The following is a 27,475-nucleotide window of genomic DNA, read 5'->3' on the forward strand; positions in this document are numbered from 1 at the left end:
TGTCAGTCTCCTTTTTGGATCATTCACTCTGGGAAAAGCCAGCTGTCATGTTGTGAGCCTCCCTATGGATATGCCACATGGTGTAAACTTGGAAGCAAATCCTTTGGCCCCAATTGAACCTTCAGATGATTGCAGCCCTGGCCACTCCGTGAGAGATCATAAGCCAGAACCTCCCAGTTAAGCTGCTTCCAGATTTCTGACCCTCAGAAACTCTGTGAGATAATAAATGTTTGTTGTCTTAAACCACTAAGTTTGGGGGTAATGTGTCACACAGCTATAGATAACTAATACAGGACATCTTATATATCTCAGCCCCTACCAGGGTGTCTGGCATTTAGTAAGTCCTTAATCAATGTTGATTGAATAAATGAATGAATGAATGAATTATGAGAGCCTTTAAGTAAAACAGTAATCCAATCAGGTAGTCTGGACTGAATTGAGAGATTTAATTTGTAACTTTAACGTGGTGTATCTTCTCAGAAATTAAGTTTATCTCAAATGGGTCTTCCTACCTGGTAATAATGTGGCAATGAAGAATAGAACAAAATAAATTATTTATAGAAAGATGTCTTAACCTATTAACTCAAGTTACAGCCTCCATATTCAAGGTCAACCACTAAGATTGTAAACGAAAATATTTATACAACAAAAACTGAAAAACTGAATTATAAGAAATAAGTGAATCTCCAAAATATGTTTTTATTAAAAAACAACATTTAATACAATTCTATATTCTATTAAGACTAAAATCAGGACCTTGCCAATACTCTTGACAAGTCTTGGGTGACTTGAATCATTCTTTTACTAAAGAATGCTAGAGGCATGTTATCTTTATGTTAATGTCCTGACTTAGTTCCTTTCTTTAGCAATAAAAACAAGCATGGAAACATGGAAATTATTATTATTATTTGGGGGGGGGGGCGGGCAGGCTGCTCTACAGAATAAAATGAACTAAAATAGATAATGTGGCTATGAAAGTGCAGAAGTAGCAAGTTACCACTAGAGGGGGATCTACATTCAAGAGAGAAAAGTTGGTTAGCCGTTAGAATGTTGCTGTTTTCAAAGAAATAAAAAAATACCTTGACTTTACTCTATTTCTTTATCTGTAGAGCCACAGCTAAACAATCCCATTAAAACAAGAAGCTGACTGATGTGATAGAACCCAACCCCCAGGCAGCACTTAGTATAATTTGTTCCTGTAGGCAACTTGGTGTAGTGAAAACACCGGAGACCTTGGTACTAATGGGAAGTCTAATCCTGGCTCTGCCACCTGTCAGCTGGGGGGCATTTAAGTGATTAATTTTGTTCAATCTGAGTTTACTGTTCTAGGAACCATGAGAATTAAGTGATGTAAATTACATAAATTAAATTATGTGTACCTAGTGTCTGGCACATATATGTTCAATAATTAAGGGTCATTATTACTATTTCTTGCTTGTTACTTTATTTGGTTGTTCATAGCTATCTAATTCTTAGTCTTTAGTGATTGTGGAACAGAAGTCGTCCAGATAAAAAGTAAAGCTGATTTGTTCCTCTGCTGGTGTCAGATAAACAACCTAGGCTGCCTGTAAAATGTTCTTTCTGATAGGCCTTTTAAAGTGGAAAGGATTTAGTAGATTGCCAGGCATGTCTGTCATATAAAACATAAGCAGTAAAATATTGTGGTTCCATTTTTATAGACAAAAAGAGGCATTTTTTTTTAAAATGGAAAAAATCAAGGATAGGATAAAATCCCTAATGTGAACACAGGTAGCATTCATTACACTTGATGCTTTGGTAAATTGGAGGCATATACCACTTTACATAAGTCATGTTAATTTAATATATCTCAAATGTTGACCTTGAATGGTTAAAATATTTGGAAGGAAACCAGGAAATACTCTTAAACAGTTCACTAGCTCTTACATAAAATGAAAAAAAAATCTTAGAAATTGATGTGCTGCTTGAAGTTAAATCAGAAATGACTTAGTTTTTGTGAGAGGTGGTTGACATTGCTGGAAGGGCCCACACTCTAAGGGAAGCCCCCAATACCCTGGAAACGACGAAAGAATTCTCTAAGCTCCATTCTTTTCTTTCCCCTGGGCACCCATTAGATTCTCTGGTATCCAGATGATTCACGCCTTAGGCGGATTCCATAGACAATCAAACCCACAGCGCAGAGACCCAGCACGATGGCCCCAATCACAGGAAGGACAATTGTGTAGTCAGAGGAACACTCGTCCACTAAGAGAAAAAACAAATACAATAGAGCGGGTGAGGTTTGATGAGGGCAGACTGGAAAGCAGGCGAGAGTAGGAAGTCTAAGCTTTGGAGTCAAACCTGGGCTTGACTCTTTTTTAATTCCACCACTAACTAACTGTGTGAACTTGGGTAAGTTATTTAACCTTGCAATTTTCTCTTTTCATAAAGTAAGCAAAAATATATAAGACTAGTAGCCATATGCACGAATCAGTGTGCCAGTAGCTCTCTGCAGGGCCTGGCCGCTCCGTGCCCGCTGCCCAGAGGCCCTCCGCGGCCAGGGTGGAACGCTTGCCTTGTCACCGCAGCGATGAAGCAAGCATTCCTCCTGGCCGCTCATGCTGCCGGCTCTCAGCAGCCGCCCCCCCGGGACTGGGGGACTCCGGCAGGGCTGAGAGGACTGGACACTGCCAGCTTTGTGACAGAGTGACGGTTAATTTGCATATTACCCTTTTATTAGATAGGATTGTTGGAGGATTAAGTAAGATAACCTTATCTTCTCAGCAATAGATATTCAACAAAGTTAGTTCCATTTTCTTCCAGGTGTGCTCTCTGCAAAGTGTGATGTGCTTACATAAAAGAGATTGTGTCAGAATGATACTGTTGTAATAAACCTAGTTATTAATATCAGGAAAGCAGCGAAGGGAAGGCCCGATAGTATGGGCATGCCATTTGTGCAGCTTTGCCAGAAGCTGCAGTTTAACACACCCGGGAAGCCACTGGTCTGTTCCGACAGATCGCTGGGGGAAGGGACTGGACAGGGGGAGAAAATACACGCATGCCCAGTAAAGTCTGGGTGACCTAGGGAAGGGACTTGTCAGTCACCCCTGGGAACAGGTCATTGGCCAGAGCAGGCGTGGCCCCTGCAAGCACGGGAAGCTTTGGAATATTTAATCCACTAAACAAAGGAATTCCCTCTCTAAGCTCCTGGTGCTCTTGGTTCTCCTGGGACTCTTGTGGCAGGGGGCACGCTCTCGTGGCTCCCCTGCACTCACCCCATGGCCCACAGCCATGTGGGCCCCACATACTGGACAAATGGACTGCAACTAGCCTAATGTTAAACCGGACCCAATTCCAACAAGGAATGAAAAATCTGGAGCTGGCTTGGCTTCTAGCCCTGCTGAAGCCCCGGTTATACTTCTCCCAGGACTGGATTAAGGAAAATGGGCCTTGGGAAACCCAGGGGCGTACTTCCACGCAAATAAAAATCACTCATCCTCCCGTGCCCGTCTCAGAAAATTCTTTTTCTTGAGCTATCGTAAGGACCCCACCCCCAGCACCCAAGTGGGGAAGGGGATACCTGATATTTACTAGTTATTCAAATGAAACCTTTGTTCTTTCTGATGGCTAGAATGTTACTTCAAAATAATTTTATGGGTAATTAGTTTGGGGGAGTGGGGTCAGGTAGATAACAGGAGTCTACGGAGCAGTCATCACCTCAAAGAACTCATTACAGATGACAGAAAGGGAATATTAAACCTAAGTGAGCGGGCTCTCTTTCCCTCTCCTCTCGATTTGAATTCCATCCGCTGTGGAGACGTCTGGACACACTAGAAGATGAACCTCCTGTTAGTCACTCTGGTTAGTGGCAGGCTGAATCAACACCTCGTGCTCTGCAGTATGGGACCTTCCAGGCCACCTGAGGCAGGACCGGAAACGGGATCCAACAAGGGGCACATGGAGAGAGATGGCATCTCTCCAAAGCCAAGCCCTGGCTGTTGAACCCGAGTCACTTTGGAGAACACCGGGTCCTCACAGCCCCGATTCTTCATCAACATCTCCTGCTCTAAAGGACTTCCTGACACTCCTGACGCTGCCCGGGGCTCTCGAACCTTCTTGAGGCTGCTGTGTGCCCTCCCCACCGCCTCACTTCTGGAAAGTGGAGAGAGCTGAAACACCTCCCGGGAATGCCAGCACACGTCCTAGATAAACAGTGGCTGTGGAGTTGTTGCCAGCTTTCATAAACCTGCTGTGAAGAGTAATGAATAGCACCTTTGGAAAGTGTAGCAAAACAAGAAACTCCCTGTTAGTAAAGGCAGCGAACATCCAGACAGCCATGACTCGCCTCTTTCTCTAGAATAAAAACCCACTTCTCCTGTTTAAACAGACCACGTAACAGAAAATCAGGAACAACATGACGAGCCTTATTTTAATAGAACTTTCCCTCCAGATAGCAATCACTCCCAATCAGGAATTTCCCAGTTTATAACTCTTTTTTTGGTAAATGTTTGCTAAAAAAGGGAAGTGGGACACAATCTGGATAGATCTACCTCTTCTGCTGGCCAGTTCTGATTGTTTTCAGGCTTGGCGCCCCCACCCCACCCCCACAATGGCCCAAATCAACCAATTTATGAGGATAGACTAGAATAAGAAAAATAGAGAGAAAGCAGAAAAAAAGTGTTAAGAAGACAGACAACAAATGGAGGTGAAGGAATTAAAGAACTAACATTTATTGAGCTTCTTTTGTTTGCCAAGGTCTTTAGTACACATTTTACATTTAAAAAAAATGAAAAGTTAGAAAGTTTTCTAGTTTTTAATGAATAGTACATTACAGTAGTGCAAAATATGTCTTTTTAAAAATGATAGTCTATTAAGACTATCTGTAATTTAAGTAAATCAAAATTTGGGCAAAACCAGGAGTTTAAAATCAGTTTAGAATGTATTTTGAAATGGACTGTTTTTGTAAAAAGGTAATATGCATAAAAAATCCTGGGTAGTGAGACTCTTAAAAATGTATAAGAAAAAGCAGTGCAATAGGAAGGTGTCCTTCCCACAGTTCTCCCTTTGGGTGTCGGCTCTGTCCCCACACGCACCCTACGTGTGTCCCTGCGGCTTGTTCCCAATGCTCACCGCCAGGCCCATGTTATCAGGTGTGGAGGGTGAAATTCGAGCCCAGGAGGCCGGCCTCCCCACACTCACAGGAGAAAGCAGGAGAAGCTGCATTTTAGCCAGCCTTTGGGTGGTCTTTTGGTGGAAAGCTGGGTTTCCTAATCAGACTGCGAGGGTGGGAGAGGCAACTAGAAAAGTCGAGCCCTTCGCTTTAGGCTGAATATGAAGCCAGAATTCCCAAGGCCTTAACCCCACACATTCTGAAGGAGCAGGGGTTTCATATGCGTTCATATCCTCTACCGGGCCTCTCTCTGGCCACCAGGCATGCTGTTAGCAGAACGCCAAGCAGTCCTGCGATACTCAGACCCACGGCCACAGGAATTTCTCTCTTGTTTTTGTCTCTGAAGCACTCGTCCACTGTAACTGAAGTCAGAGTAACAGGTGTTACAGGCTAGCACGACGCTGGGATCCATCCTGCCCCTGCCTGCCTTGGCTTTGCAGAGAAGGAAACCAAGGGAGGGAGGGAGCTGCTGGGCCTCCCACCTGCTGCCTCCGACATACTGATAGGTGCAAACCAGGAGGGGAAGGGTCAGCAAAATGGTCTGACTGTGTGCTTGGGGTCACTTAAGGAGTGTATGTGTATGACATTGTAGATACCTAGGCCCCACGTGGGGCCCAAGAAATGATGATTCAGTGGGTTGAGGTGGGGCCAGGTCATTCTGATGCAGCTGGGAGGCAGAGCCAACTGGGAGGAGCATTGGTGTGGTCTAGAGCAGCGGTTCTCAACCTGTGGGTCGCGACCCCTTTGGGGGTCGAACGACCCTTTCACAGGGGTCGCCTAAGACCATCGGAAAACACATATCTAATTACATATTGTTTTTGTGATTAATCACTATGCTTTAATTATGTTCAATTTGTCACAATGAAATTGGGGGTCCCCACAACATGAGGAACTGTATTAAAGGGTCCCAGCATTAGGAAGGTTGAGAACCGCTGGTCTAGAGGGTCAGGAGTAGAACTGTGTCTTGACTCCCAAGTTACGGTAAGCCCTGGACCCATGGTTCCCAACGCGGGAGACAGGGACGTGCACCAAATCACACGGCCCAAGTTTCCCATTCAAACTCTGTGCTTCTTAGCGGGGCTGCTGGACAGCCTGGGGCTCCAGGGTTTGAGGGAGGAGGGGGTGAGAATGTGGGAGTAGGAGCCCACTGTTTGGGATGACCATTCTCTGTGACCAGGCTGAGCATTTACACGTGAGTTATTATGAGGGGGGCGTTTCAGAAACTGAGGTTCAATGCCTGGACATACTTAGAAACCCTTGTAACACTGTTTTTCCAGCAGAAAGGGGCTTTTGGGGAAAGTTACCCTGGTCTGTCCCTGGCCTTCCTTCTGGGACCTGCTTCCCTCTGCGGCGGTTAAAACTCAGAGCAGAAGTTACATGGAAACTAACAATAACTATGAGGAAATGGTGTGCGATTGGGAAGAGGGGGTCCAACCGAGCACATTTCTATCTTGGATCATGCATTTTTCTCTTTTCCCTCTGTAAGTGGGAAAGAATCTATTCTGAAATCTTGAATTTTAGACATCACAAACACTCAGATCTTTAAAGTGTTCTCCAAACACACCTGAGTTTACTAGTACTCAACAGCTTATAAAGGGGAGGTTGAAGATGGTGTTTTCTGGCGTGTGTGTGTGTGTGTGTGTGTTTAAATGACTCAGGTAAGGACAGTATATTCTGCTATGGGACAGCAGTAGACATGAGTGGCTTAAGGTATCTGGTTCTGTGGTTGGTATTGACTCATAGAAAGATGGTAGGAGGGAGGGTTGGCCCTAAGAGCTTTGTGGAGTCATACTGTTCTAGAAAGCTCATGTGACTCTTGTCCCTTTGACAGCTTCAGACAAAAGTAACAAACAAACAACAAACATACCTTGAAACTACCCATGGGTCTCTGAAGTTTATGTTTGTGGCATGGCGAACCCTTAACTTACCATTTCCAAAGTGGTCATCTTCGAAATCGAAGGCTTGAAGTTGGACATTCGTTGTCTTCAGTTGAAGGTGGGCTGACAGCTGGATGCTCTGCTCAGTCACACACTTGAAGGAATGCCCGATCACCGTCTCAAACAGCATCACAGAGCTCTTCATTCCTTGGTAAATTTTCTCTGGAAACAAAGGTGAAATAAAGGCATATAAGAATCTCAGCATATTATCTATTGAGTCCCAGCGATTGCTGGGTGGCCCGGGTACAGTTAAATGGCCTTCCTTAGATGTGGCTTTCTGGAGTTCTGCCTTCTCCTCATGAAAAAATCACCACTCTCCTGCATTTCGGGGACTTTTTCTGGTGCCCTGTTTGCAAATCTTGTGTGAATTTTGGGACACCCTATATAAACCTGGCTTTCCAGAGACACACTGTAGACTCTTGCATTTGTACCTGCAAATGTCTTATATGATGTACTGAATTATCTGTGTACACTGCTGTATCATGTGGCATATCTCAGGGTAGGCTACTACTACCCCCCACTTGCTAACATTACAATGGTCATTACAACTAATTACTCTTACTAATAGCCCCACCACCACCTACATGAGCATCATCATTACTGTGGTATCATACGGGTACCGCTCCAGTGCTACTGCTGAGCCTTGCTTATTAGACCCAGAGTTGTTTTATCTCCTCCCTCGGCCTCTAAATTACTTTCTGACCTTACTTTCCTTTCCCTTGCCTCTTGAGACATTACTACCCTATTATTGGCTAAAATTTGGTCCATGCCAAGTGATAACATTAGCTAATTTATCTTAGCAGTCACAGTATTTATTCCCAGCCTATATGAGTATACCCGTCTAAGTGAGGTAATGTATGTGAAAGTGAGTTACTGACTGAGACATCCGACTTACATTTGACCCATAATCATTGACCACACTCTCCTGAACAATATCAATATAATATAGCTAATATTTAAAATAGACATTTCTCTTCCTGGCAGGTTTGGCTCAGTGGTTAAAGTGTCAGCCTGCCGACCAAAGGGTCATGGGTTTGATTCCCAGCCAGGGGCACATACTTCAGTTGCAGGTTCCATCCCCACCCTGGTCCAGGTGTGAGCGGGAGACAACCAATCAATGTGTCTCTCTCACGTTGATTTCTCTCTCTCTCTCCCCTTCTCTTCTCACCCCTTCCACGCTCTCTATAAAATCAAGGGAAAAGATATCCTTGGGTGAGGATTAAAAAATAAATTAATAAATAAATAAAATAGACATTTCTCCACATTTTCATTTCTTGGCATGTCTCTTTAGTATAAGTTCCTTACTAAGATAATAGAATTTTCAAAAGGAGAAAACAGACACGGAAACTCTTAGTACAGTACCTGGCACAGAGGAGGTGCTCACTAATCATCTTTTTACATAGGGTGTCCCAAAATTCACGCAAGATTTGCAATTGAATTGAATTGCAAATCTTGCATGAATTTTGGGACACCCTATATAAACCTGGCTTTCCAGAGACACAGCTGAGGCCTCTGAGAAACTCCCCCCACCCCCGGCTTGATTGGGAGCATTGCTTTTCTAGGAGCGAACATTATACAAGTCCTCTCAACTTGCCCCACTGGGCAACTCTCCATACAGCAACCAAATGAACCTTTAGACATGTAAATCTGATATGTCATTTTTCTACACCAAACGCTCCAATGGCATCCTTTCACACTTTATGATAAACTCCACAGTCCTCGCCTTGCTTTACCCACAGGCCCTGCCCGCCCTGGCCTGGCTGCCATTCACACCTCATCTGCTGCTTGCTCACTGGTCTCTACTGGCCCCTGAACACACCAGCATGTTCACTCCTCAGGCCCGGGCACCCGTTGTTCCCGCCAGCTGGCAAGAGCTCCCCCAGGCCCAGAAGTCCCCATATCCCTCTGCTCAAACCTCACCTGTTCAGAGAGGCCTTCCTCCCCAGAGGGCTCCCGAAGGCCCTTGTTAAGTACCTTCCCAGTCCTCCCCACCCCACCCTGCTTGTGTTTTGCTCATAGACCTTATCACTACTTAACTGTGTATTATAATTTAATGTGTCTGTTTACGGTCCTCTCTCCCCTTCTGGAATGAAAGTTCCCTGAGAGCAGAGATGATACGCTTAGATAATAATGGATTCCCACTGTATTCCAGGGCTTGGCACTAGCTGGCACTAGCTACATTTTTGTGGGATGAATGCATGATTACAAGAATATAGAATAAACTGCACCATCAACAATAAATCTGTCCAAAGTCACTACGCTCTTAACAGTCGCTGATAATGATTTCTGACCTAATGTAGTCCAACCTCCTTTATGAGCAGATGAGCAAACTGAAGTATGCAAAGAGGTACGAAGTTCCCCCCAAATTATAAATACTGTGGGCTACTCTCTCAGACTGTTTCTCAAAAGCGGCATCAAAGACTCAAGAATTCAAGGGGGGTGAAGAATGAGCTAACCAGAACCAGTGTCCTTGCTGGTAGACCAGCCTTCTCTAGCCTCTTACCTGGATTTGAGATGGTCAAATAGGCTCCCACTTCATTGATATAATATGAGTTTTCATCCTGTAAAACATCACTGTGTTAATCGTTGGGTAATCTCTGTTTTTATGTTTATGATTCTGGCGCACAAACAGGATCCCAGCTATTAAATCTTTGATATAAGGGTTTGGGCTGTGATGGTATGGAGCCATAATTGTGTTTGAAATTTTTTTTTAAAAAAAGTAGGTATACTACACGATAAACAAATAGTAAATAATGGCTTGCCCCTGGCCCAAAATTTCTCTACTGCATGCTTGTTGCTAAAGCCTGACATGAAATTTCCACCAGTACAAGTTGAGTCCCTTCAGTGGCGCCAAATTTCCCCCCTAGAAAATGGAAGTCCATCTGGAAGCTGGATGAGTTGGAGGAGCATATAGTAAGCTTTTGTAATTAATGTTTTATGTTGGGATTCAAACGGAGACCACTCATCCTTAAGGCTGCTGCGGGTGGATTTTATTAGGTCCATAAATTCTCTGGGGAAAACAGTGCATGCAAAATTTTGCCTGCATTTTTCTGGGTTGAGTGTCAAGTACTTTCAACAGATTAATGGATTCATGTTTCCAAAATGGTAACATGCGGCCACAGCGAGCGATGCTGGGAAGAAATGGTTTACCCTGAGATCACTGGGTGTTCTCTACAAGAGGACCCCAGGGGGTTGTGCTCAGCATATGCCCAGAGATTGTCCTTTTTGGGAAAACAAAACAAATTACAAAACAGCCCAATAACCTCTAGAGCAGGGGTGGGCAAACTTTTTGACTCGAGGGCCACAATGGGTTCTTAAACTGGACCGGAGGGCCGGAACAAAAGCATGGATGGAGTGTTTGTGTGAACTAATATAAATTCAAAGTAAACATCATTACATAAAAGGGTACGGTCTTTTTTTTCAATAGTTTTATTCATTTCAAACGGGCCGGATCCGGCCCGCGGGCCTTAGTTTGCCCACGGCTGCTCTAGACAGACCGAGGGAGTGAAACATTAAAGGGAATTAAACTGAGACATGAAAAATTAAGTTAAAAAAGAGGTTTTTACTTTTTAAAGTAGGTGATTATTGTTTTGAAACATTGTTATTGTTTTTGAAACATTCATTAGAAAACTATCCACAAATAAGAGGTGCAAGAAATGGTGGAGCAACAAGAATTTCAAATTGAATTACCTTTAGAAGTTTCAAATCTAGGCATTAAAGAAATTTACAATAATAATCTTGACTACAATACAGCCCATTTGTATGTTGTTAGTGGATGAAATAATTCCTTATACAATATAAGAGTTCCAGAAATACAAACGCTTTTAGAAGATCACTGCTATTGATACACTGAACCCTAGACTTGCACAAGGTCATAGCCTTAATAGGTAGCAAAAAAATATGACCTCAAGCTGCCTGTCTCCAAATGTAGCCTTTGGCCTCTCTTACAATCACTCTAGGCCAGGCATTGCTATAAGTCCGGGGAGAATAAGACCTGGCTCCTTCCTTCAAGGTGCTCAGTCTCAGGTCTCCAAGGTGAGTTGAACAAAGTGCTTGGACCATCCACTCATTTTAGCGAGGAACATCTGCGAGCCAGTCCCTTCTCGGGTTGCTTTCACATACCGTTTATTCAGATTTTATCTGGGTTCCCTTTTAGTGCAAGAGACACTTGGATGCACTTCAGTGCCCAAAGTCACTCTTGCAAGACCCCTGCTCTATCCTAAAGGCAGGGCGATGCATTGAAAGGCTTTAAGCAGGACAGTGACATGAGCATGACTTTGGGAAATTGCTTGGGCTGCCATGTGAGACTGATATAAGGAGCAGCAGGAAAAAGGTGGTTGAGGCCAGTTCTGAGCCCCATGAGAGACCTCCTGACTGTTCCCCTTTCCTGTGGCATCTCCTTGATCCATCCTCACATGAAGAAAGGATGCTTTATCTATATATATATAAAAGCCTAAGCGATCGTAAACCATTCGACCGGTAGCTATGATGCGCACTGACCACCAGGGGGCAGATGCTCAATGCACAGGTATGGAAACGTGGAACAGACTGATGAATCTCAGAGGGAAAGAGGGAGAGGGAGGGTGGGAAGAGATTAACCAAAGATCTTATATGCATACTAGAGGCCCAGTGCATGGATTCATGCACCGGTGGGGTCCCTCAACCTGGCCTGCGGGGATCGGGTCGAAACCAGCAGTCTGACATCCCCCAAGGGGTCCCGGATTGCGAGAGGGCACAGGCTAGGGCAAGAGACCCCACCAGTGCATGAATCCGTGCACAGGGCCTCTAGTAATTCTATAAAAGTTTCACAGTTTACTAAGCACATGCTTTTACCTACACTGTCTCCTTTGATCCTTGTAATAACCCCCTGAGACAGAATAAATATTATTAGCTCGCTTTACATCTGAGAACAAATAGGCTCAGAAGTTAAGCATCTAGCCTCAGTTCTCATTGTTTGGAGGTCAGATAAAACAAGCACTGGTCCGCAGGATCCTGCCCTACATGTTCCTCCATTCTTAGCTTGCAGGTCATATATGTTTAGGGCAGTGGTTGGCAAACTGCGGCTCAGCAAACCATGGCTCACGAGCCACATGTGGCTCTTTGGCCCCTTGAGTGCGGCTCTTCCACGAAATACAAGCTCTTCCACAAAATACCGACTTCTGCGCATGGGCCACGAAGTTTCAATCGCCCACACATGGTATTTTGTGGAAGAGCCACACTCAAGGGGCCAAAGAGCAGCATGTGGCTCAGGAGCCACGGTTTTCCAACCACGGGTTTAGGGGATGGGCTGGATTTGGTCTGGGGGGCCATAGCTTGTCGACTCCTGGTCCATACCACCAATGAAAAACAAGGTTGCTAAACCAATCAATTGCTAATGAAATGATATAGAGTGGCTTACCTCCTATTTGGGAGAATAACATGTTACTAAAATCCTTTTAATACTATTTTGAAAATATCTCTTTGTTCCCTTGCAGCCTAGTTTGGATTGTTGAATCTTTGTGAACATTGTCAAAATTTAATTTTTTTTATTTACTTAGTGGAAGAATGGGGATCATAATAACAGGATTTACCTCTTAGGTTAATGGGAGGATTAAATGAAGGAATCCATGTAAAAAACTTATCACAGAGTCTTTACTCAAATTTTACCTGGTGTTATTAACAATGCAACAATAAGTTAGATTGCCCCTCCCCAGTAAACTTCTCTCACTGAAGTCAAATTATATATTTTTAATCTATTTCCTAGATTCAGATCTATAATAGAAAAAGAGAGCAAGCAACTGAGCTAAGCTTCCATAGCTCTATTGATTAAAGAAACTGAAAGCTCAGCTCCAGGGGATAGGGGTCGGTGGACGGGGACAAGGATGTGGGAGGCTTCAAGCAGGTGTCAGACTTAACCTAAAACCCAAGGGAAGTTACATGCCACACGCTCTTCAGTTCACAGTGTCTGCTTTTTCTTTGACGCCCACACCCATGCGGTCATTCTCTGCCAGATGTTGTTCTTATCTGGGGTTTGGTTTGGAGAATGACAAACATCTCCCATGCCAGATTCATGACAGACAAAATGAAAATCCCTTGTGGACCCATCAACATTGACAAAAAGGGACCAAGGTCTCCTAATGTCGTATATGGCACTTACAGCAGGGCCATTTGAAGCGACCATTTGCAAAAGTCCCATCTCACTACTCATCAATGGGATGCTGACACTGCCAGTATCAAAAGAGAGCTCTGAAATATCTCATCAAAGAGATCCTAATTCCTCAAGGAACCTAAACACCCTCCTTAGCAAAGGACAGGGTCCAGAGCAGACGGGGCCTAGAGCAAGCCCGCCAGTCAAGCCTGCTCAGGAAGGCAGCACGCCATTGACCACAGGCCGGGGTCCTCTCCTTTGCTTCTGCAAAATGTACTGTAGGAGTTTCACAGTTACAGATGTTCAGGATGTGAATTTTGTCTTCAACATCGATCAGGTCTTTTTGCTCAGCATTGTGTGACTAGCGCAATAGCCAAAGGGCCCAGCTCTCTGTGAAATTTAGACTCACTCCTTTATTGATTTATTTCGTCATCAAACACTTGCTATGTGCCAAGTCAGGGCTGGGCACTAGAGAGAGAAATGTGAATGTCATAGACTTGCCTTCGTGATGGCAGAAAGTGTGACGAGGGTCCTAATGGAGGTGGCGGAACAACAGATGGAGGCTCAGGGAACCAAGAGAAGAGTCTCCCAGTTTTACCTGGGATGGAGGTGGAGTGGGGAGACTTCTTAAGGTGAAGATAATTGAGTTGAGCCATCTTAAAGGATGAATGCAAAAGGGGGGTGAGGGGTGGAAGGGGCATTCCAGGCAGAGGGAAAGTGAAAGGGAAAACAGACCATAAAATGGTACCATATACTTGGGAAGCTCTAAGTAGTGCCCTCTGTGCTGGTAAGAGTTCTCAGGAGTCTATAAGCTAAGAGGACTCTGCAGGCCCCTGGAAACACTAGGTGGGTTAGCAGATTTCCAGACCTGAGCTGGCCAATGCCCTGTGTAGCCCTGTTGGCCCCCCCTCCCCCCCCCCCCCCCGCCCCTGCTGAGTGACTGGTTTCTCCCATGCCCTGGAGCTGCCCTGCCAACCAGGCATTGTGTTGAGCACAGAAAGATGAACTCTACCCAAAGTTACTGAAAGGTGTTTTTAAAACGAACTATCTGGCAGGAAGGAAGTTGGCAGGGGAAGGAAGGTATATTTATCTTGCACCTGAAGGGTCTGAACAACTTTCAGCAAGTCACTTCAGTCAAATGAGAATTGTCCCAGAAAGGTTTTTGGTTCTTTAAAAAAAAAAAATGGAACTAAAGAAAATAAGAAAGGAAACCTACCTCTCCTAGCCTGACTATGGGCCAGAGACCATGCTTAGCACTTGCACATATGCTAGCCCACTGGCCCCACCAGCCGCAGCTGTGCTGTGGCTGCCTCGCCTGGGGAGGACGGGCACTCCCTAGCCTTCCTTTTGTCTCCTCTCTACAGAGGCCTTATTAGCACCTGCACATACGCTAGCCCGTTCCCCCTGGGCTCGGTGAACTACACAGGAGAGGAAACAGAACCAGAGACGGTGAGCAGCTTGCCTGTGGGCACATGGAAATCATATGGGTAATTAGAGTCTTGATTGGACAATGGCACCAAATGGCAGTATAGGAGGCAGATTTTTCTCTGTTTCTGTCACTATATTTAAATTTTTAAAATTACAAATTATTGTCCATGACTTAGAACCTGCAGCTACAGCTTATAGTTCTTTTTTTCCCCCTCCATAATGTCTAGCTCAGTAAATTCTTATTGATAAATTGGTTGAAAATCAGGCTTGCTAATCAGCTTCCATTTATCATTCCACAATCTGGTTGTCACTTATAACATTTACTAGAGGCCCGATGCACGAAATTCATGCAAGGGGCTTGGCCCCCTCCACCGTGGCTGCGGCCCGGGGGCCTCTGCTCGCCCCGCTGCCTCGGCCCTGCTGCTGTGGCTTCGTCTGGAAGGATATCTGGAAGGATGTCCAGTCTAATTAGCATATTATGCTTTTATTATTATAGATTATATTATAACTAAAATATACTCCTGTTTTCCAAGGCTCTCTTTTTCTCTAGAGCACGGGTTCTCAACCAGGGGTGACTTTGCCCCCAGGGGGACATTAAGCACTATCTAGAGACATTTTGGGTTGCCACAACTGGGGTTGGCGTCTAGTAGGTAGAGACCAGGGATGGTGTCCCCACAAGGTAAAGGAACTGCCTTTTTCTATTCTTTATAAAAACTCTATTGTGTTGGGTCTAACAAGGCACTATTTTAAAATGTTGTGTTTTTTTTAATTTTCTCCCATAGCACTTAAGAGATATTTTGTAAAGACTTTGCTGTAAAGATTTTGTAATAAAATGGTCTAAAGCCTCCTTCTCCAACATTACCATTTTTAAACAATGTTTTAAAAGGCTAGAAAACAACTTATGTATATTCTGTATATGTATAGCAGCACATTTCATTTATGAAAATATGTTCTCAGAATATTTATTTACTAATATATTTATCTTAAGCCATGTCTTATGTTGAGAGTGTGACATTGTTGGAATAATCATTGAAAATGACTAACATGAGGCCCTGGCCAAGTAGCTCAGTTGGTTGGAGTGTCATCCTGATATGCCAAAGTTGTGGGCTCAATCCCCGGTCAGGGCACATACAAGATGCAACCAGTAAATGCATAGATAAGTGGAACAACAAACTGATATCTCTCTCTCTCTCTCTCTCTCTCTCTCTCTCTCTCTCTCTCTCTCTCTCTCTCCCTCCCCACCACAGAGACTCATCTAAGTCCAAATGTTGCTACTGCGCCTGTTGAGAAACATTGGAGTAGAACACAGCAATATTTGAAAAGTAGCTGACTGAGCTGTTGAGCCATTTCTCTTGTGGACGAATCTAGATGGCTTTCCTGCCTTCATGCATTTCACACGGCTCACCTTTTAGGCAGAAGGCACCACTCTGGGGTCCACAGATCAAGTCCGGCCTCAGCTATGTTTTGTTTGGCCAGGAGAGTGCTCAAGTTTTTAAAAATGTGTTGGCAACACTTAAAAAATCATGTGCTTTTATAAAAGGATCTCAATGTTTGCCTTCCTTTGAACAATCAGAAGCTCGGGCAACATTGGTCTCATTATCACCTGAGAGAGGTAATGTGTATAATATTTAACAACTGGTGCAGTAGGGCAGTGCCCGCCATAAAAGCCCCACCACTGGCCCTACCAACCCCAGGAGGGGAGGACGGGCACCCCCTAGCCTTCCTTTAGTCTCCTCTCTACAGAGGCCTTATTAGTTGCCACTTATCATCTCATACTTACTCTAATGTTTTTCTTATGCAGATTTAATGGAATCTCCTTTCACATCAAAAGTGGAAAAATATTTTCGCTGAAAGATGTGGAAAAAGACATAGAAGACCGAAGGTCATAGGGTGCAAATGCAAACTCCTTCCAGAAATGTTGAGAGCACTTGGTTATGTGAGTCCTTGCCAACATTAAGTATTATTCTACTTAAAAATCTTTGTTAATTGAATCAGTTTAAAACATTTTTTTTAAAAGTAAGAAAAATAAATAAATTACCAGCCCTGGCCAAGTAGCTCAGCTGGTTGGAGTGTTGTCCTGATACGCCAAAGTTGTGGGCTCAGTCCCCAGTCAGGGCACATACAAGATGCAACCAGTAAATGCATAGATAAGTGGAACAACAAATTCATCTCTCTCTCTCTCTCCCTCTCCCTCTCCCTCTCTCTCTCTCAGTTCAATCATAGTTCCTGGTTATTGAACATCTACTTTCCTTGTATTGGACAATGCTCTTTACAGAAGTGAACTTGAATTCCCCTCCCCCATTTTCCAAGCGATAAAATAAACCTCAGACCAGTTGAGTTGCCCGCCCGATGTCACAAGGAGAACGAGTGCTCTTCCATTCTACTCTGTTGTTTACGCCCTCCCAGGAAATGGTCTAGAAAACCCAGGGCCTGGTTAGTCCCTGAGTTTTGCCTGCTGTGGCTGGAAAGACCCGTTGTGACATTTGGTTTTTGTCTCAGACTATCTTGTTTCTCTGGTGCTCGCTGGGAACTCCTCTGGGTCTATTCATCCCTGCAACTTCCTCCTTGGGTGGTTTGCAAAGGGCACCTGCTGCTGGGTTCCCCAGGCCAAGTCTCCCCCAAGAGGCATCAAAAGGCCTTCTGAGCTGCACAGAGGGGGCGGGAGGGGGCCGAAGGCAAACATAAGATGTCGACACTTCCCTCCTCTCCATCTCCATGCCCCTCATTCTTATCAGAGAACATCTCAAAAGGCCCTGAGATCTATTTCCCTGGAACTCAGAGTGAAGTGTGGGCCCCAGAGGGAGCGGGAGGGGGAGATGTTGAAGCCAGTTCCTGTGAAGGAGCTCAGTCCTCACCTTGGTGAAGGTCAGGTTCACAAATCCGCCCTGGAAGTTCAAGAGAAGGTTGGAATTTCGGAAGCCACAGTTCCCAGAGGCTTGCGTTGCATTGGGGTCGACGTTGAAGTATCTCTGAGGTGAAAAAACCTAAACCAGATAAAGTAGATCAGCTCATGTCGATACAGAAGACAAGCCTAGCTGGGGAAGCAAAGGCACAGACTAATAAGTGAGCCTGAAACTCAAGGCTAGCGGGGGTTCACTTGAGAATTTCAAAGTCCCTGCATGATGCCTCGCATTTCCAAACTGTTAGGTTCAAAGCATTCTTTAAAGGAGTTCCCCCTCAGAGAGGAGCTCCTGGGTAGATAACTCATGGCAGGTATATTCCTGATAAAGATTTGCTATGTAATGTACTTCAGTTTCAAATGTGGAAGTTCTGTTTGAAATCATAAAAACTGTGCAAAAAAGCCTTAGCCGGTCTGGCTCAGTGGATAGAGCATCGGCCTGTGGACTGAAGGGTCTCCCATTCAATTACGGTCAAGGGCACGTACCTCAGTTGCAGGTGTGGGAGGCAACCAGTCGATGTGTCTCTGTCACGTTAATGTTTCTCTCTGTCTCTCCCCCTCCTATCCCCTCTCTCTAAAAATCAATGGAAAAATATCCTTGGGTGAGTATGAACAACAATAAAAAAAAACTGTACAAAAGAAGAAAGTACAGTTTTGTGGCGATTCCTTTAGTAAATCAAATCATCTCAGTTTCACCTCCATCCCCTCCAATCTTCTTGTTAATCTGGATTTTCCGTATTCATGTCCCAGCTGGCTGGAACCACGGAGACCACCTAATCCAAACCTCTCACTTCACAGGACAAGTTGCTGAGGCTGGGAGGCCATCAGGCGGGCAGGGCGGAGTGGGATCAACACTGAGCACCCCGAATGCTCTGCCTGTGGTGGCTACGTGAGGGGAGTGTGCGGGAGGCCACTGCTTTCCCAATACTGCCATAAGAGTGCACCAAGGAACGCGGAAGGCCCATGGACCTTGGGCATTAGCAGGGCTGTCTTGAGATAGCGGTGGCTTAAAGCAATTTCCTGACCTAATAGCCTCAGAGTAAATGTTTACCGGACCTTACTGATGTTTACTGATCTTTACTGACCTTAGAGACGGTCTGTCTGCTACCTGTTTGCCGTGCTTTACTAAGGGCAAGATGTGTATCTAAAACGGAATAAAAAGCGGATAAGGCCAGGTTTCGGTGTGTCACTCCAAGAGAGAGGTCTCCACCTGGCCCCCCGTGCCTTCTGAATTCATATTTCTTGTATAGTATTTCACTTGTGCGTCGGCCCCTCCTTCAGACCCCGAACCCTAGCCGTGCAGGTTGCGGCAGGTTTGCATATTTAAATTTTTGGTGAGTGCCTTCCTCTCTCCCAGCTGTCACTGTCGGTTTCTATTTTTACACATATTCTAAAACAGATTCACCTACACCTTTGGAGCAGCGGTCGCCAACCGGTGGTCCGTGGACCACTGGTGGTCTGTGAGGTCCGAAAGGTTGGCGACCGCTGTTTTAATGGAGCACCTTGGAGGAAGGGGTGTTCACGCTATTTATTTCATGAAAAGATGCGGGATGCAGGGGAATGCTCATTCTTGGCCAGGAAACTCCACTCAAACCTTTTGAAGACAGTGTTATAGTCCTGAGGCCCCAACTTACCGACTCCGTGTCTTGAACCGTCAGCTGTATCCCCATCTCTGCTTTGATACAGAGCCTGCTTCCATTTAGAACTTGATAAATTCCAGTCTTGGCTGGTGATGGCTGAGGTGCCAGGGTGGGCCCTGGAGCTATGGTGGCAGGGGAGGCTGTGTGGGTGGCATTGTGTGCAGCTGTGGTTGTGACCAGGGCATGGGTGGGTTGAGTGGGCTTCTGACTGGTTGTGTTGATGTGTGGTGAGGTGGACAAAGTTGCTGGAAGGGTGGTCTGGCTACTGGGTTGGGTGGTCTTTGCAGTTGTGTGGCTGACAGTCGATGGGTTGGGTCTAGTTGTATGGGCTGGTGGGGTGATGGTGGGGGGCAGTGAACCAGGAGCTGTACTGGGGCCGATTGTAGCCTCGGTGACGGGAGCAGCCGTGTGTGAGTTGTTGGGTGTGGCCAGGGTTGTGACTGGAGTGTGGATTTTTGGGCTGGTGGATGGGGTGCTGTTTGTGGTTATCAGAGAGGTTGTTGTTAGAGTTTTTATTGTTGTGTCTGTCGTTGGGGTCTCAGAGTTGGAGGTTGTGGCAGCTGTTTGAGAGGAGACGTGGCCACCCGTTGAACTTGCTGCTGTAGTTCTGTGAGGCACTTGGCTAGTCCGTTTCAGGAAAGAAGGTTTTGCTGTGGCCTGTACTGTTGCTGCTCTTGTAGGTTGAGAAGAGCCTGTGATTTCTGGAAACGCTGTTGCTCTTACTTGACTGCCATGATGCAAAATCACTGCAAATTGGGGAACAAAAGTGATAACACTCAACTAACAGCTCACAAAGATCTCCCCCCATTCTTTGTTAAAAATTAACATGCATATTTCCAGATTTGGGGGAAAGTTAAAAGCATATAACAGTCAAGTGAAGATCACCCAAGATTCTACCACAAGGCCACAGCCGTAATGTTTTGGCCATACCCATGTTTTTTTACAAGGATGTGATCATATTGCATCCAGCCCCTGTGTCTTCTCTATCCAACCCCCCTTGTCTAGATGGGGTGTGGTGCTAACACACCAAGTGATCACACTCAGCGAGACAGCTAAGTGTCCATTCTTCTTTCCCCGTCTTCACCGGTGAAGACAGTTCTTGGGAAGAGGGTGTTCCTGGGTAGAGCACAGCTGTGTTGACCTGACTCAGTTGGGGCAGTGTGAAGAGTGGTAATAAAGAGACACAGAGTTGTACATAAAACAGAGTTTGCATAAAACCATATAATCCCAGATTCAAAAGGGATCTTAAAGATCTGCTAGTCCAAACCCTAATCAGATGTGTAAATTGGACCAGTGAGTGGCCATGTGTTCATCTGCTCTATGCTTGATTACCTCCAATGATGGGAGAGTCAGTACCCTTTCATGTTTTACCTTGCTGCCAGTCTTTCTAAATATAGGTCAGTTCCTGTCATTTCCTTACTTAACCTCTGAGTGGCCTGCCCTTTCTCAAGTTAGAAAGAAAATTAAGCCATAATGGCTTTGCTACACCTGGTGGGCTATCCTTCATGTTTTGGCTTATAAGGGGCGGGCAAAAAGTAGGTTAGATTACCAGCCATCATTACCTAAAGGTAAGTCATAAGTAAGAATACAAGATAATAACAACAATAATACAAATATATAAGACAATAACTAATAAATAAATAATGCAAGGATAAACTGTGTTTTGCATACTTAAAACTGTCAACCTACTGTTGCCCGCCCTGTATGTCAGCTCCTCAGAGTCCTCCCTGTCCCCCTTATGTAAACTAGCTCCCCATCCATGACTCTCCGTCACAGAGTTGTATTTGTTGCCTTCCCTGCACTGATCACAACTTGTAATTCTATAAGGGGATGGAAGACAAATATTTAACGGTAAGCCTGGCCAGACTGTGTCCCAGCAGAATATCAGCTGTGGTTAAATGTTTACGGATTGAATTATTTGTTGATTGCACATCTCTCCCACTGGATTAGAAGCAATCTTGAGGTGGGAACGGTGCATATTTTTTCACCACCAGTGTCTGTGCATAGGAAGCATTCTGTGGCTATGGATCAGATGAATAAATAACTGAATGAGTGAATGAGGGGAAGAGGACTGTAGACCTCTAGGATGTTTGTAAGGCTCAGAAGAGTTGGTTTAAGTGAAAGCCTTCAAGGAGCATTAAGCAGTGTGTATTATTGTCACAGGCTCTTGGGCTATTCTTGAAGAAGGCCTGTGGCCCTTTTCAACCAATAGCTCTAGCCTTATCTCCCCCCAGGCCCCTCGCAAGCCAGAAAAGGGGACAAAGTGCCGATGATGTTCCTCGGGAGTTTGTGATGAGGTACAGCGAGAGATGGCGTTGTGTCTTCAAAGCTGTGATTTCATCGCATTTTTATACGCATTGGAGATGTAGCTGCCAGGTGCTAGGCAGCGACTTGGGAAAAGACAAAGGAGATCTCTCTCTGAGGGTATTTATAGAGTCCCGAAGTTCACATCTAATGAAAATCACCTCTAAACTCCTTTTTTAAAAAACATATTTTTAGCCAGTCAGCGTGGCTCGGTGATTGAGGTCGACCTATGAACCAGGGCTGATTCCCAGTCAGGGCACATGCCCGGGTTGCAGGCTCAATCCCCAGTGTGGGGAGTGCAGGAGGCAGCCAATCAATGGTTTTCTCTCATCGTTGATATTTTTACCTCTCTCTCCCTCTCCCTTCTTCTCTGAAATCCATAAAAATATATTTTTTTAAAATGCCAACACTTAAAATATATATAGGCAGTGGGCAGAAGTAAGGGCAGGGCATAACTCAGAATTTGTCAACCCTCCCTCTGCTAAAAACAACGACACAGCCACGGAGTCACACACTGACTTGCCAAGCCCCTCGCCTCCCAGCATCTCCTCTCCAGAATTCAGGAGACTCGGCAAACAAGTACCCCAGGGCCTGGCCCAGTACTGACTGGGACTCCGCTAGAGAATGAGCCGCAGGAAGAGGCGGGAGAAGGGTTTGGTTCTCCGACAACCTGCAGGCTCTGGGAAAGTCAGTGGCCACACAAGGGCCTCTTCTCTAGGTGTTTCCCAGATGGTCAGTCCTTCCCAGATAGCCTTTGTTTGGCTTCCCTGCTGCACCCAATTCCCCAAAAGTGTAGAAGCCTCCTGTGAGCCAAGCTTCATGCTGGCACTGGGGGCCCTTTGTTCTCAGGGGCTCAAAGCCTCAGGAGGCAGAGCAGGCCACCCCTCCACGTGACAAGTGCTAGGAGGTGGGGGAGGAATCCAACTGGAGGAGAAGTTCCCATGTGCCTATGCGCAAAGGCACCGAGGCCTCAGAGCCTGGCCGGTCTGGAGAAGAGCAGGGGGTCAGCGTGGCGGGAACATAAGGAGGGTGGGGAAGGGGGGTGTGGGAACGGGGAGGTGGGGTGGGGGCACAGCAGCAGGCCGGGCAGGTCTTGGGGCGACACTGTGCACGTGATGGCTGGAGCTGCAGCTCACCTCCAGAACCACGAGGAGACTTTGGGCAGAAGTTGCACATAGGATGGTGGGTCTGTGGCAGCTGTGGGCAAACTACGGCCCGCGGGCCGGCCCCGGCCCGTTTGAAATGAATAAAACTAAGAAAAAAAAAGACTGTACCCTTTTATGTAATGATGTTTACTTTGAATTTATATTAGTTCACACAAACACTCCATCCATGCTTTTGTTCCGGCCCTCCGGTCCAGTTTAAGAACCCATTGTGGCCCTCGAGTCAAAAAGTTTGCCCACCCCTGGTCTGTGGTCATGAGCCCCCACACCAGACCTGGTCCGTGTTCCTTCCTCTGGACTTGTTTTCACATCAGAGAGAAAGGAACATTTATCCTGTTTAATTCACTGTCATCTGGGGCTTGTCTCTTATGCGCAGCTGAACCTAAACTTGAAATGACACAAATTTGATGCCCTCATTCCATGAGGGCGGAATTTGAGACAGGGAAGCAAAGGGACTGGACAACGCTTACACAGCTAGTTTATCTCAAAGCTGTGTCTCTCCTAGCAGTATGCCTAATGGTTTTCTCATCTCCAATTCCACAGGCATTTCTCGAACCCACGCGTGCAGGTGCAGTAGTGCAGAGCCTGGACCGCAAGCCGGGCTTTTGCGGAGCGGCCACGAGCAAGTCCTTACCCAGCCTCAGGACCCGCGTGTGGCAAACGGGGCCCCTTCGCACGCTTCATTCACTCAGGTCCCCACTGAGAATCCGCAGCAGCTCCTCTCACACTGCGTTTACCCAGCGCCCGGGGCATTCCTGGACCCGTCAGTCATCGGTCAGCCATGGAACTGGCTCTCACGCACCGGTCAGCGAGGCTTACTGCCAGACTGAGATCTTCTGCTCTTCTATTAGCTTGCCCTGAAACGGCGACTTCCCTTCTGCCTCCAGCAGAATGTGAAACTCTAATTCTGAAAATGTGGCACCAGAATATACAGCTGGTCCGATCCTTCACCCAACTAACTCTCCTAACAATTGATGTCACACTCCAGTGCCGCTGTGTCCCCCCTTGGAGCCTGTCAGCAGGGCCGCGTGGACAGGGCTCGTCCCCTCGCGTGCTCAGTGCAGTGGTTCTGGGAGGAACTGCGGATTAACCGGCAAACCTGATCACGGCACCCGAGAGGACTCCGTGTCTTAGAGGGAAAGCGTTCTTGGTGAAAGCAGGGGGTGGGGAGATAAAACAGTCACCGAAAGCTCAGCTTCCCAGACAGGCTCTCTGATCCCAAGTATAACGGTGACATTTAAAAATCTTTGACGCCCTGGCTTACCCCTTTTGGAAATGGCGCGATTTGTCAGATCACACCTCATTCATCTTCACAATTCACTGCCTATGTAATATCAACATGGCATTTCCACTTGAGGAAAACAGGAAAAGCAAGACACGGGGTGCTTTCCCCAGACAAGGTAGCAAGAGCCCCATGGCTAAGTCCCGGCTCCCAGCTCCCTCTCTTAAATATAAGCGATCGCCACAGACTCTCCCTGAGAAGGTGCCCCAAACCCATCTGGGAACCAGGGCCAGGGTCACTGTCTTCTGGGGTTGCCACCTGCTCTGCCCAACGCACAGAAAACCACTCCACACATGGAAGCCCTTGGAAACAATGAAGTGCGCCCACCTGTGTAAGCTAATAAGATGGAGACAAGACGTTGGGAGCCACATACCCACAGTAAGGGAAGCTACCACAGCTCCCCAGTGTGTCCGTCTCACCTTGGTCAATGGCACCAAAGTGCAGTTCAGTTTACTAGGACCAGGCGTTGGCAGGGTCCCTGTGCAAAGGCGTGTATGTCACTCACCGGCCAGGGACAGGAAGAGCGCCATCGCTGCAGGGAGCTGCCAGGGCATGGCTGGGAGCCGGGGCCTGGGACTCCGGAGGCTGGCGCTGCTGCTTCGCGGTGCCTGGCTCAGCACAGCTGGGTTTCCTGAATGGCCCGAGGCTAATTCCAGTCGGCTTCCTCCTTCAGGTGTGGCTGAGAAGCCGGTCGTTTACATAGTGAGAAGTCGCTGAAAGGCCCGCCCCCATGGGGAGGGAACCACAAGTGTCCCTGGGGAGAAAGCAGGCACTTTCATCTCAGGCTCTAGAGCAGTGGTTCTCAACCTTGGCTGCACATTAGAATCACCTGGGAATCTTTTTAAAATCCTGATTTCTGGGCCTCATCCTCCAGAAATTCTGTTTCTTTGTTACTAATGTTGTGGCCCCACCCCATAACAAAGAAACAGAATTTCCAGAGGATGAGGCCCAGAAATCAGGATTTTAAAAAGATTCCCAGGTGATTCTAATGTGCAGCCAAGGTTGAGAACCACTACTCTAGGGTTTGGGAGGGTGGGGGATGGGGTGTGGGGATGCCCCTCCCCCTAATTCGAAGGGCCTGAGATCATTTCTCCACCAGAGGTGGGAGTCTGAGGCAGCGCCCACCCATTCTCTCTTACGGTGGGTCTTCCTTTTCCTTAAGACCTTGAATTAAGCCAGAGATGCCTCTCAGCCAGGGGACCGTCAGCCCCTCCGTCATGAGGGTGGGCAGGAGTCTTAGTGGTTAGAGCTCAGTGGTTAGAGCATGGTCCGTCTCCATGTGCTCACTAAACGTCTGAGGCAGCCATGGCCGCCTCACCTGGGGCCTCACCTGGTGAGGAGCAGGAGCACTGAGTGTGGAGTCAGGGAGATGTGGGCTAGAACCTGGCCTTTGCAACTCCGCAGCTGTACGACCTGGGGTGACCCCTCGGGCCTCGGTTTCTCCCGCTGTATAATCTGCTGTATAATGGAGAAAACAATGCCTATTCCCAGGTGGCGTTACAAACCCAAAGTTCCTGGGACACCAAAACGACTCAGTATCTTTGAAAGGCAACCTTTTCATGTCTTATATCCTTCCTCTATTAAATTAGCCAAAGCAATGGAGGATTATCTCTCAGGCCTATGCATCTGAGTGAAGACTATACATTCGTGGCCTATAGTATTACTATCAGTAGAATGAGATCAACACAACACAGGGGTGTGTGTGTGTGTGTGTGTGTGTGTGTGTGTGTGTGTGTGTGTGTGTGTGTGAACGGTCTGTCCTGTTAAATGTTCTGTGTGCACTTAAGAAGACCGTTGCTGGAAAGGGGCCCTGGCCCTGTGCGGGTCTGCTGGGCTGGCTGGCGGTGTGTGGGTTCTTGACTTTGTGCAGGAAACATCTCACAACACGAGTCCAGGTGAATTTTAGAGGATGTTTATTAAGGCAGGGACAGTGAAACAAGGAGGGACCTAGGACAGAAGCAGCAGCAGGGGAGGGGCAGGGAGGGGAAATGAGCCCAGGCTGGGCAGCTTTGGCTCACTGAGAAGTCAGAGAAAAGGGGGCCTTGGAGACAGGGTCAGGGGGTAAGGCTGGGATGAGCGTCTGCTGCCCACTGCTCCCCTGGTTGCAAGTCTCGTAGGGACCCTTAGAATTTAGGAGATTCGTGCCTGTGGGGGAAGAAGCCGAGGGGAGAAGGGGAAGGAAATGTTTTTCCTTAAATTTCAGGTTAGATCTTGCCTTGTGAACTCAGCTCTCTCATGCGTTCAAGAAAAGTTGTGCATTTGTGTATTTTCCAGATTTTTTAATATCTCACACGTGTGGAGACAGTTCTCCTTCTAGCTTTCCACATCTCAAGCAGAAGATATTATTTTTAACAGCAGCATGGGGTTCCAATTCATGTCAGGACAATACTTTATTAACCAGCTTTTATTATTTAATATTATATCTGTTATCCATCGTTGCTTAACAAATGACCCCACAACTTAGCAGCTTAAACCAAACATTTATTATCTCATGATCCCCTGGTAATGAATTCACAAGCAGCTGAGCTGGGTTCTTCTGGCTCTGGGTCTCTCATGAGGTTTCAGCCACGAAATCAGCTGGAGCTGAAGCTGCCGGAAGGAAGGCCTGGCTGGGGCTGGAGAGCCCACCCCCCAGGTGGCTCATTCATGTGGCTGCGGGCGTGGGGCTTCAGTTCCTGCGTGTGGGTCTCGTCATGGGGCGGCTTCAGTGTCTTCTCAACACGGTAGCTGGCTTCTTCCACGGTGACTATCTCAAGAGGCAGAATGAGGAAGAAGGCAAGTGCTTTTTATAACCCAGTCTTGAAAGTCTGTTACCATCGCGTCCACCACATTCTATTGATCACAGTCACTGTCACTGCCCACACTCAAAGGGAGGAGTACCGATTCGGGGATAAATTTTAACACTACCACAGGCATTTAGGTTGTTCCCCATCTTCCGCTCCCTGTTTTCCCATTAAAAGCAACGTGAACCCTAGCTGGTTTGGCTCACTGGATAGGGCGTCGGCCTGCGGATGGAAGGGTCCCAGGTTCGATTCCGGTCAAGGGCACATGCTTGGGTTGTGGGCTCGGTGCAATGTGCAGGAGGAAGCCAATCAATGATTCCTTCTCATCACTGATGATTCTACCTCTCTCTCCCTCTTCCTTCCTCTCTCTGAAATCAATAAAAACATACATTTTTTTAAAGCAACGTGAAAATGAACACTTGTCTATATCTATATATATCTTTGTTGTTTTGTTTATCATTAAAATAAAGTCTTAGAAGTGGAATTGCTGGATCAAATCATATACATATTTTAAATTTTGATAGCCATTGCAAATTTTTTCCTAAAATCTAGTACTAATTTACACCCTCACCAGTGGTGTATGACAGTATTGGTTTTGTTATAGTCTCTCCAATACTGTAGGTTATCAAAGTTTTAAATGTTGGACTGTCTGTTAATGAAAAAAAGATTATCTTACTGTTTTGCTGCTTTTTGTATATTTATTGGATTTTAAATTTCTTTCCTGTGTATATTCATGTCCTTTGCCCATTTCTTTTTCTATTGTTGTTGTTATCTATATATATAA

General features: G+C 46.2%; 2 protein-coding genes across 8 annotated transcripts in view; both read right to left on the bottom strand.

The window, feature by feature from the left end:
• Positions 1–923: 923 nt before the first annotated feature.
• LAMP3 (lysosomal associated membrane protein 3) lies at positions 924–24,561 on the bottom strand. Of its 2 annotated transcripts, none has more exons than XM_059687138.1 (6): positions 24,414–24,561; positions 19,154–19,905; positions 17,476–17,604; positions 9,569–9,626; positions 7,057–7,227; positions 924–2,223 (listed from the first exon to the last, which is right to left on the bottom strand). In XM_059687138.1, exons 1-6 carry the CDS (start codon positions 24,460–24,462, stop codon positions 2,090–2,092), a joined length of 1,293 nt encoding a protein of 430 aa, XP_059543121.1. In that variant the 5' UTR covers positions 24,463–24,561; the 3' UTR covers positions 924–2,089. The 2 variants fall into 2 exon arrangements, with proteins under 2 accessions (XP_059543121.1, XP_059543120.1); XM_059687137.1 differs by lacking the exon at positions 924–2,223 and adding an exon at positions 4,683–5,490.
• A 1,243-nt stretch (positions 24,562–25,804) lies between these two features.
• Positions 25,805–27,475, bottom strand: part of MCF2L2 (MCF.2 cell line derived transforming sequence-like 2) — a 232,262-nt gene continuing 230,591 nt past the window's right edge. For 3 of the 6 annotated variants that reach the window (XM_059687143.1, XM_059687144.1, XM_059687139.1), the window contains one exon: positions 27,025–27,059. Coding sequence is in view for 1 of the 6 variants with exons in the window: in XM_059687142.1 (XP_059543125.1) it covers positions 26,482–26,654 (173 nt within the window). In the remaining 5 variants the exon portion in view is untranslated. Of the gene's footprint in view, positions 26,659–27,024; positions 27,060–27,475 lie in introns of those variants that run through there. The other 3 variants (XM_059687142.1, XM_059687140.1, XM_059687141.1) reach the window with 3 other exon arrangements.

The sequence above is a fragment of the Myotis daubentonii genome, chromosome 3, assembly GCF_963259705.1.
Source record: "Myotis daubentonii chromosome 3, mMyoDau2.1, whole genome shotgun sequence".
Taxonomy (NCBI): Eukaryota; Metazoa; Chordata; class Mammalia; order Chiroptera; family Vespertilionidae; genus Myotis; species Myotis daubentonii.

Excerpts from the sequence above, each read along its gene's own strand:
- LAMP3 (XM_059687137.1), bottom strand. The coding sequence starts at position 24,462 with ATGCCCTGGCAGCTCCCTGCAGCGATGGCGCTCTTCCTGTCCCTGGCC. Across the intron at positions 17,605-19,153 it reads CGGTTCAAGACACGGAGTCG|GTTTTTTCACCTCAGAGATA; the intron begins GTAAGTTGGGGC and ends TATCTGGTTTAG. Across the intron at positions 5,491-7,056 it reads AGATGACCACTTTGGAAATG|TTACAGTGGACGAGTGCTTC; the intron begins GTAAGTTAAGGG and ends CTCTGACTTCAG.